This window comes from Monodelphis domestica, chromosome X, assembly GCF_027887165.1.
Source record: "Monodelphis domestica isolate mMonDom1 chromosome X, mMonDom1.pri, whole genome shotgun sequence".
In the NCBI taxonomy this organism is placed as follows: Eukaryota; Metazoa; Chordata; class Mammalia; order Didelphimorphia; family Didelphidae; genus Monodelphis; species Monodelphis domestica.
This window is the reverse complement of record NC_077235.1, coordinates 17,038,243-17,048,799: the sequence shown is the minus strand read 5'-3', so window position 1 is coordinate 17,048,799 and position 10,557 is coordinate 17,038,243. Positions and strand designations below refer to the sequence as shown.

The window sequence follows — 10,557 nt, the reverse complement described above, 5'->3', positions numbered from 1 at the left end:
AGATTTCAACCTGAATTTTAATTCAGAATCAGACAATTACTAGCTAGCTATGTGGCCCTGAGAAAGTCACTTAATCCTCTGCCTGACTCAGTATCCTCAACTGTAAAATGGGAACAACAAATAATAGCCACTATGTTCCAAGGTTGTGAGAATTAAATGAGATATTTGTAAAGCATTATGTATATTGCCTGGCACTTAGTAGGCACTATATAAATGTTTCTTCCTTTCCCCTCTTTCTTCCCACAACAATCTAGAATTTAAAAGAAACAAGGAGAGCAGGTGAACAAGTTTAAACTCCAAAACTGTACCTGAAATCAGCACCCACTCTGAATTGGATCTGTACAAATCAGTACCAGCTACAAAAAGTGGGTGCCCGAATCCAGATGGCATTCCTGACCTGTCCAAATACTAGCAGGAGAGAGAAACACTCCTGATGGGTCTCTGCATGAGAAGAGAGAGTCCGGCTTTTGAAGCCAAAATGAGTTACAGCATCAATTCAACACCTGGGTGCTTTGTGTACAGGAGAAAGAAAGCTTCAGGAGCTATTGCTACAATGGACCATGGAGAGACTGAGGCAGAAGATGAATACTACTATCAGCGATCTGATCCAGACCAGCAGCTACAGCAGCATTTAGATGATAGAGGGAAGATTCCAAACAATCTTTACCTAAGACAGCTCACAGCTTCCTCCACCTTCATGCCAAGAGTACCAAAAGGGAGTAGCTTGAATAAGAAGCACACATTTTACTGGAGGGGTACAACACTTTGGCTGTTTTTGTCAAAGAAGGATTTGATTTATTCTACTTGGCTTCAGAATATAGAGCTAGGATTTTAGGGTGGAAGTCATAGGAGAGGAAGCTTTATAATAAACTTCATATTCATTTAATTTATAATTAGCATTATACAAACATGGAAGGTATTACCTTCATTGAGGAATGAGTTTTTTGTCACTATAGTTCTTCAAAATCAGAATAGGTAATCACTCCTTTGAAATATGGAGAAGGGATTTCTCTTCAGGAACAGATTGGGTAAGATCACTTCTCAGTCAGAATCAGAGTAAAACATAATAGAGGAATATTTCTAAAAATAACCAAAAAGTCAATATTTTCAAAAGGTTGCTCTAAAATTCTATAAAAATTAAAATTAAATGTGTTTTTTACATTTTAGAGTTCTAACATTTTAAATTTGTCTTTAATTCTGAGCTCTAAAATAAAAAAATTCAATGTAGATAATGCTTCAATAATGTGGTTTTCTTAGTCAATATGTGGCCTATAGGGTTGTGTTGTTACTAGTGTTTTATACGATTAACTACATGACTTCTTAGGCCCCTTTCGACTCTTAATAGTTGATGATTCCAAGATTTCCCTAATAAATTTTGGGTAAAAGATTGCACTTTTAGAAGCAAAACATCACTTTTATTTATAAAGTATTTAAACTTCTTTGGTCCAATAAAATATTACAAATATATACCTAGACCCATCCAGTCAATCATTAATTAATATCCCTGTGAGAAATCACGCAATCATCTCTATGTCACTAATGAAGAAATGGGTGAAGCAATAAAGTGACTTCTGGGATGAATGAGTCTGTGTCAGCCAAGCTAAAATGGTTTGATGCACAATTGAGCTAAACCCCAGCCACCCAGAGAGTAGCACTAATTAAAGGGAAGAGCAAGGCTTATGCTTTATAGTTAAGTCAAGCTTGGAATTCAAGAACTGGTAGTACAACAAAAATCTAAAATCTAAACAAAATAATCTAAACAAATCTAAAACAAAAATCTAAAAAGTTGAACAATTGGCCACTGAGATCAAAAACTGTGGGGGGATCCACGTTCAGAGCCACACATTGTGTATATTAAGCACAGTGTGGCACTTGATCAAGTTTTAGTCTTATTATAAATTCCATCAATGAGGAGTACTATCATTTTTTCATTAAAAAGCACAATTCCCCCACCCCAGCCCCATAGAGGAGCTGGTTTGTTATGCTACTCATTCGTTTCTTGACAGAGAATTATTCCCTCTTTCATATTTGAGAAAATAACATGCTATGGGACATGGTATTAACTAACAGAATAAAAAATGATCCCCTAAATATGCAAAACAATCATAAACAGGCTAGTGTTGGTAGTGCCATGTTGAAAACGTAACACATGCTTAAAAGTTCTACCTTTTTGTAATCATAATTCTCAGTTTCAAATGCAATTCTGTTATTTAGGTCCACTGAATGGGGAAATTTTATGTTTGTCAAGTTCATAATTAAAAAATACAAGAAAACAAAACATTCAAATAGACTACATGTCAAAGTTCTAGTCCCATCATTGTAAAAAAAATCTTTCAACTCTTTATGGGTCTCAAATTTCTTCTCTGTGAAATAAGAGAAATTGGACTCGATTTCTTACAGTACTTCCAGTTCTCACTCACTCACACACACACACACACACACACCCCATGAAGGCCACACACTATTACCAAGTAAGCATTTTTACCAGGAATACAGGGCTGGCTCAATATTAGAAATCTATCATGGATAAGTGTATAAAAAAGGAGATAAGAATTATAGGATGTAGAATGGATAATTTTGATTATATGAAGTCTAAAAGCCTTTTTTCCAAGTTTTTTTTACATTTTCCATTACATGTAGAAACAATTAACAAATGTTATTTAGTATTTTGTTATCCAGATCCTCTCCCTTGCTCCCCAACCCTCTCCCTAAGTAGGCAAGTACTCTCATATAGGTTATACCTGTACTTTCATGCAACACATATTTCCACGTTGTTCATGCCATGGTATAAGACATATAACACATAAAATAAAAATCTGAATTTGTATTTTGATCTCTGTCACAAAAGTAACTAAGATCACTTTTTTTCTTTGTCTTTTACTCATTTTTTCAAGTTTGTTTGTTGTTACTTTGCTTATCTGGTGAGATTCACCTCTGTTCCTGGGGTAAAGGTAACATCCAAACTTGCAGCATTATCATTTTTGGTCCTTGGAGTAGGCTTGGCTGCTTTTGGGTCCTAAAATGTGCACCTTGAAGAGGGTGTCCTGGCTGGTTTTCTATGGGGAGACTTGCAGCAATTTTGTCCATCTGGATTCTACTTCTTCTGCTTCCACTTCCCCCAATGTCCCCTGGAGTGGGCTGGTCCCTACTTTGTCAGTTAGTTGCCCCTGGCCATGTGGCTTGCTCTGCCAGTTCCCCAGAATGCAGCACTTGCTGGGGTACTTTTCCCTCTCACCACAGTAAGACAGGTCTTTCCTGCTTTCCTTTTATTTTGAGGTGCTTTATTTTTGTGTGTGTATGTGGAAAGTTCAGGCAAACTCTTAGATATTTCTGACTGCCATCTTTGCTTGTAGCACACATCTATCCTAAAAGCCTTTGCACAAATAAAACTAATGCAGCCAAAATTAGAAAGAAAATGGGAAACTGGGGAAATTTTTTTGCATGTTTCTCTAATAAAGGTCTTATTCTCAAATACATGGGGAATTAGCCAAATTTATAAAAAATAAGAGCCATTCTTCAGTAAGTAAATGGTTTAATGACATGAACAGATAGTATTCAGAAGAAGAAATCAAAGCTATCAATAGTCACATAAAAATGCTCTAAATCCCTACTGATTAGCGAAATGCAAATTAAAACAAGTCTGAGGGAGCACCTCACCCCAATAAGATTAGCTAACATGACAGAAAAGGGAAATAACAGCTGAAGGGGATGTGGAAAAACTGGGACATTAATGCATTGCTGGTGGAGTTGTGAACTGATCCAAGCATTCTGGAGGACAATTTGGAACTGATTGACAGGCAATAAGACTATGTATATAGTATGATTCAGCAATCCAACTACTGGAAAAGGACCAATTAGTACAAAAATATTTAGAGCTGCTCTTTTTGTGGTGGCAAGGAATTGGAAAATGAGGGGATCCCCATCATTTGGGTAATGGCTAAACAAGTTGTGGTAGTTGATTTGATTATGACAGGATACTACTTTATTATAAGAAATGAAGATCAGGATAGTTTAAAAAAAACCTAGGAAAGGGGGCAGCTGGGTAGCTCAGTGGATTGAGAGCCAGATTGAGAGCTAGAGATGGGAGGTCCTAGGTTCAAATCTGGCCTCAGACACTTCCCAGCTGTGTGACCCTGGGCAAGTCACTTGACCCCCATTGCTTAGCCCTTACCACTCTTCTGCCTCCAAGGCAGAAGGTAAGGGTTTAAAAAACAACCTACGACGGCTTATATGAACTTGCATAAAATGAAGTTAGCAGAACCAGAACACTACATATAGTAACAGTAATATTGGAAGGCTGAACAACTCTGAAAGACTTAGCTACACTGATCAAGGCAATTCCAAAGAATAATGATGAAAAACACGTTCAACCTCCTGAAAGATAAATGATTAATTTTGAGTATTGCTTGAAGCATATTTTTATTTTACTCTATTTTTGTTTTATTTTGTGTTTTTTATGCAACATGGCTACCATGGAAATATTTTGCATGACTTCACATGTATGATCAATATAAAATTGCTTGCCTTCTGAACGAGGGTGAGAATTTGGAATTCAATTTTTAAAATGATAGTTAAATTTTTTTTGCAAGTAATCAAGAAATATTTAATAATTAAATCAAACTAATTTTAAAAATTTGAATGGCTTCCCATCGCCTGTAGCAGTAAACAGAAACTCTATGTGGCATTTAAAGCTCTTCACAACAGAGTTTATTCCTTCCTTTCCTGTATTCTCGTATTTTACTATGTAATCCAGCCTTACTGATCTACTTGCTATTCCTCACACAAGACATTCCATCTCCTGTCTTACTGTTCATTCATAATTATTGGTTCAAACCATAATGAAACTCAGCCTCACTTCAACCCAATTCACAGGCAAGTCAAACCATTAGTTCTCTTCAAAAAGGAAAAAACAAAATAACAGCAGATCTCTCTCTTCTCACCTCTGCCTCCTACCTTTCCTGGTTACCTTCAAGATACAACTCAAATCTTACATTCTGCAAATGGTCTTTCCAGGTTTCCCTAGAAACTGGTAACTTTCCTCAAAGATTATCTTCTCTATATGAAGTAAATATTTAATATTTATATAGTATTTACATATTGTCTTTCCCATTAGAATGAGAGTTCCCTGAGAACAAGAAATTGCTTTTACCTCCCATCCACCCTGCACTTTAGTACTGTGCATGACACACAGTAGGCACTTCATAAATACTCTTGGCTTGACGTAGCTAAAAATATCAATTCTAAAAAAAGCCACGGAACTCTAAGTATAGTACTTAGCCAAGTTTCATTTACTACAAGGCACTCAAGGATTTCTGCAGTCAAAACACAACCACTTCCAAAAAGTTGTCTACTTTTGCTATTTTATCCAAAGAATATACAACTAAAATTACGAGGGGCGATTTTCATTTCTCAGCAGACATATTTCATACAGAATGAGCAAATAGTCAAATTTATTAACATTGTTTACTGACTCTGACCTCTATCAAAGCTGTAAGAAAAATGTGTATTTCATAAGTCACAATATTTACACAGACCGATTGTACATGTTTCCCACATTCTGGTGTGTGTGTGTGTGTGTGTGTGTTTAAATTTCCAGGTGTAGAACACAGCATGATACCAATAGCTCTTATCAGTTTATTCCAACCAATAAAGATTAAGGACAAACTACGAGAAAGCATTTTATAGCACTGAATAAAATAAAGCTCTGAAAAAGGTCTGCAATATTCTTCACAAAATTCTTTTACAGTATGACCTTGAAATCTTTACCATTAACAGTTTTCCTACATAGAAGCACAAATTCTATATGTTCAGCAGCTTATATGTAAATACCAAATTTGTTTCTTTACCTAAGTGAAAAGAGCCAGAAACAACAATATCTTGCCAGAACTAAAAGCTTCAATGTTTTTAAAAACAAATATTTAAAATTTCTTATGACATTTTGAAAATTTCATGATCAAATGTACTTATTTTAAACTAGCAATCTACACACTTGTTTAAGTCAAAATGTCAAAACTTAAGTGCTTTTTATGGCAAATGCACAAGGTCTCCTAATTTCCCACCATTACCTGGTATAAGTGTTTTATCAGAGTTCTTTCCCTTTCTTACCACCTATTATATTGGCTAGGATTTGTGAGTTTCTCTTTATTCTGGGTAATCCCAGAACCAGATTGGAGGTGGCATGCCACAATGCAAGGAAACATTTAAAGAGTTTCTGGATGAGTTTTGGTTGAGAACTATGAGGGAAAAATATGGCTTGGGGGGGGGGGGGGGAGTTGCAGTTGTATGAGATGACTAGTTACCTCCTTGGGCTGACAGAGATCCAGTAGGATGCTCTGAGACTGGCGATCCAGCCTGGTTTGGCAGGCAGGCAGCCCCTGAATGTTTGTATAAGAGTACTAGTGTCAAGCTTGGAATTATTTGGGTTTTGCACAAGGGCTTGTAACTACTGGAGAACACCATTTCACTGAGCCCTAGAATTTGGCCTTTAGATCTGTACTGTCCACTGGGAAATAAACAGAAAGATGAGGGCAGGATCTAGAAATGATAAGTGTGTTACACTGGGCTAAAGTGCTGAACTGAGAGTCAAATTTGGCCTCTGACACTGGTTTTGTCACCCACTGCTGAACGTCTCTGAATCTACCCTGGAAAATGATAGATATGATAATATAGAAAGAACTATTAGGTTTGTAAATGTCCTTACAAACATTACCTTACTTGATCCTCACAACAATCCTGGGAGCCAGTGCTATTATCATTATCATTTTACAGATGAGAGAACTGAGGCTGAGAGGGCAAATGACTTGTGTAGGGTCACAAAGCTAGTAAATAAAATATCTGTGGTAAGATAAAATATCTGATTTTCTTGACCCCAGGTCCAGTTTTCCATTCATAGCACCACCTACTAGCTTTTATCAAGGAAGTGCAGGATATCTGGCTGGCGTATTATTTTTAAGCGTACTATCAAATAGCTTCGTTCTCCTTTAAGAGTAATGTCACCACCCCTCCCCCACCTTGGAGTAAGTCCACTGCGCATGCTTATAGGAGGGAACTACGCAGGTGACCAGAACGAGGTTGGTGCGCAGCCATTTTGACTTCTCTCAAAAGAGGTGGTCGCACTTCAAGACTTCTCTTTTCTTCCTCGAAATCATTTGTTTTTCTCGAGGATATTTGATCTCCTCAGAGGGGGATTTTTCCTCCTCGAGGATTTTTTCCTCCTCGGATCCATTTTTTTTTCCCCTCCGAGGATTTTTCCTCAAAACGATTTCTTTTTACAAAATTTTTTCCTCAGATTTTTTTCTGAACCATTTTCCTGACAGGATTATTTTTCCTCCAGAGAACCCTTTTTCTCTTGAGGGGATTTTTTCTCTCCTCAAAAACTTTTTGCCTTCTCTAAAGCTGATTTTCCTCCTCCGAGACTTTTTGTCCCCACTCGGACTTTCTGCCTCCTCTGAGACTTTTACCTCCCTCGAGACTTTTCACCTGCCTTCCAGACTTTTCGCTGGTCTCGGAGACTTTCCCGCCTCACTCCGAGACTTTCACCGCCAGGGACTTTCACCACCAGAGACTTTCACCTCTTCCAGGTACTCTCCCGCCCCTCCCCCAAGGGCAGCCTACACGGACACCGCCATCTTTTAAGTGGCTGGTGTTGCCAAAATGTGGCCGGTACCCGTCCCTCCATTGACCTCGGGCCACTCAGTTGGGCCAGCGACAGTGATTGAGTATCCCACCTTCCGGGTTGGACTTTGGGCTTCCCGTGCTGCCCTCCCTCCCTTCCCCTTGGGTTGCTGCCCTCCCCATCTATCCTCTCCAGTTAACCTGGTCTGGAGGCTGTGCTGAAGGTCGCCTCCGTCATCACCACCACCTTTGAGACTGCCCTGCCGCCGCCGCCGCTGTGGCCACGCCGCTGCGGCGCAAGCCCCCCTGCGGCGCAAGCCCCCCCCCCCACCCCCCGCGCGGCCACTCCCGCCACTATAGCCCAGACAGCTGCCTTCTGAGCAGCGGTCAGTCACCTCCGCCTGCCCCCATTTCCCATTCCATCCCGGTCTCCTCCCCGGCTTCACTTCTCTTCATTTCCTTCCAGCCCAATTTAGGGCTACAACGACCGCCATCATCCCTCGCCTCCGACGCAGCCGACGCCCGCCCCCGCCCCTCAGCCACCAGGGCCTCAGGCATGGCAACAGACGAGCCATCCAAGGACGTGGAGGTCCTCGAGTGCGAGCAAGCCTCCTGCAGCACTACACCCAACATCACCACAGCCTCCTCTTCCACTTTCGAGGGAGCAACACCCGGTTCTCCGGTGCCCACAACATCCGCGGTCACCGAGGAAGAAGAGGAGGAGGACGAGGACGAGGAGCTACCGGAGTCGGCCTACTGGGGGACGGTGCTCATGGATCAAGAGTTCGAGGAGCTGGACATCAACGACGGGTGGCAGCAGGCCCATCTCGAGGTGGCCGACCAATGCTTCGAGTATCCTTGTCTGGTGGCTCGGGCACCGGAGAACCGGTACCGCAACCGCCACCGTTACGTGAGTCCTTACGACCACAGCCGAGTTCGTCTGAAGGCAGCCTTCCGGAGCCCAGGGGGAGACTTCCACCCCGGGCTCGATTTGGCTTTGTCCGTGGTAGGGGATTCCTTTTCCTTCTCCTCCGTCTCCTTCAGAGGCGCCGGCGGCGGCGGAGACAGAGGCAGCAGATTTGGTGGAGGCAGGCAGAAAGGCTGGGTCGCAGACGCGCACAACGACTACATCAACGCCAGCCTAGTGGTGATGCAGGTGGCCCAGCGGAAGTACATCCTGACGCAGGGGCCCCTGCCCAACACGTGCGGCCACTTCTGGCTTATGGTATGGCAGCAGAACAGCAGGGGGGTGGTAATGCTCAACAAGTTGGTGGAGAGGAGCTCCATCAAGTGCTCCCAGTATTGGCCCCCCCACCTGGGCCAATCCCTCCTCTTCGAGGAGATGTCCATCAGCGTGCACCTGGAGGGGGAGGACGTGAGGGCCTACTACAAGATCCACCACCTGAGATTGGAGAACATGGTAACGGGGGAGAAGAAGCCCATCTCCCACTTCCAATTCACCCAGTGGCCCGACTTAGGGGTGCCTGAGTCCCCCATCCCCTTCCTTGCTTTCCTCTCAGTAGTGCGCGACTCCGGCTGCCTCAGCCATGAGCAAGGGCCAGTGGTCATTCACTGCACGTCTGGCATTGGGCGTTCTGGCGTCTTTGCTCTGGTTGATGCCTGCCTGGTCATGATGGAGAGTAAAGAACATCCCTTTTCTCTGAACATCAGACAAGTCCTGGTGAACATGAGAAAGTACCGAATGGGGCTTATTCAGACCCCAGAACAGCTAAGATTCTCCTATATGGCTGTCATTAGAGGGGCAAAACAACTTAAAAAAAACGAACAACAGAAAAAGTAGTGATGGCCAAAGGCCCAGCGATTATGATGATAATTTGTGACCCTAAAGATAGAGACAATACATGCTGGTTTAAAAAAAAAAAAGTAGAAATGGAGATTAGTTTCTCAGGCCTATCCACCAAATGCCAAATATTAGATTAGAAAGCAGTTAAGATATAGAAAATGACTTAGAGAAAATACAAAAGGTCGTATATAGAGGAGGAAGTGCTCTACAACAGAGAGAAGATAGGTGAAAATGACCTTAAAAGAAAAAGGCTCAATCCTTAGAACATGTAAAACCTAGTAAAACTGATTGTGAAAAGGTTTAATATGAATATGTTACAACAGTTCATTTTGAACCACTGATATGCAAAAGCAAGACCTTTTCCCTGAGGTTTGTGAGATATAAAAAAAAGTCTCACCGTTATTTTCCAACACCAATTTATTGCCAGGGAATAAAGTGCATCTTGTAGTAAAACCCTTTCGTTCGATGTTTTAAGAGTTTTTAGATAGTAATAAGAATCTTTTAAGTTTGTAAATCTATAAATTTGATTAATATGTAAATAATTATAAGAAACATAGAAATGTTTAAGAAAATAAGTAAAAATAGACTGTTTTGTGTTTTAATACTGTTCTCATGGGGGGGGGGGTTAATGTTGAAAGTCTTAAGCTGATAAAAGGTTAATTTCATTACAGAAATGCTTTGACAAATGACCAATATGAAAATGTTTTTTTTTTTTAAACATGTATAACCTACAACAAATTGCTTACCAACTTTGGGAAAGGAGAGGAAAGGGAGGGAGGGAGGGAGGGAGGGAGACAGTTTGGGTGGAAAATGATTACATGGGATTGGAAAAATAAAATATCTTGACCAAAAAATGCTTTGACGGAGTAGTTCTACAAGGGAAGTAGTCTAGGTCACCCCTTAACCCCTGCATTTGAAGGGGAACTTAATACAATTCAGAGAAAGCAGAGTTTCTTTTTGAGATAATCACCAACTTACAAGCCTATGTGTAACTTAAGTCTTGTCCACTGCAATTTGAATTCATTTCCTATTGATGTGGCCTCAATGAATAGAGGCTACATCAATAGGAAATGAATTCTCTTAGCTTCTCTTAGCTTTCTCTTTGGTGGCCTGTGCAATTATAATCCTTTAGTATTACC

General features: G+C 40.9%; 1 protein-coding gene across 1 annotated transcript; it reads left to right on the top strand.

Annotated features, from left to right (window-relative positions):
* Positions 1-7,087: 7,087 nt before the first annotated feature.
* On the top strand, positions 7,088-10,177 carry LOC100023399 (tyrosine-protein phosphatase non-receptor type 1-like). Its single transcript, XM_056808740.1, has 2 exons — positions 7,088-7,580; positions 8,081-10,177. The coding sequence occupies exon 2, from the start codon at positions 8,171-8,173 to the stop codon at positions 9,413-9,415; it is 1,245 nt and encodes a 414-aa protein (XP_056664718.1). The 5' UTR covers positions 7,088-7,580; positions 8,081-8,170; the 3' UTR covers positions 9,416-10,177.
* The last annotated feature ends 380 nt before the right edge of the window (positions 10,178-10,557 follow it).

Bases quoted from the DNA above. Each gene is read 5' to 3' on its own strand.
- LOC100023399 (XM_056808740.1), top strand. From the start codon at position 8,171: ATGGCAACAGACGAGCCATCCAAGGACGTGGAGGTCCTCGAGTGCGAG.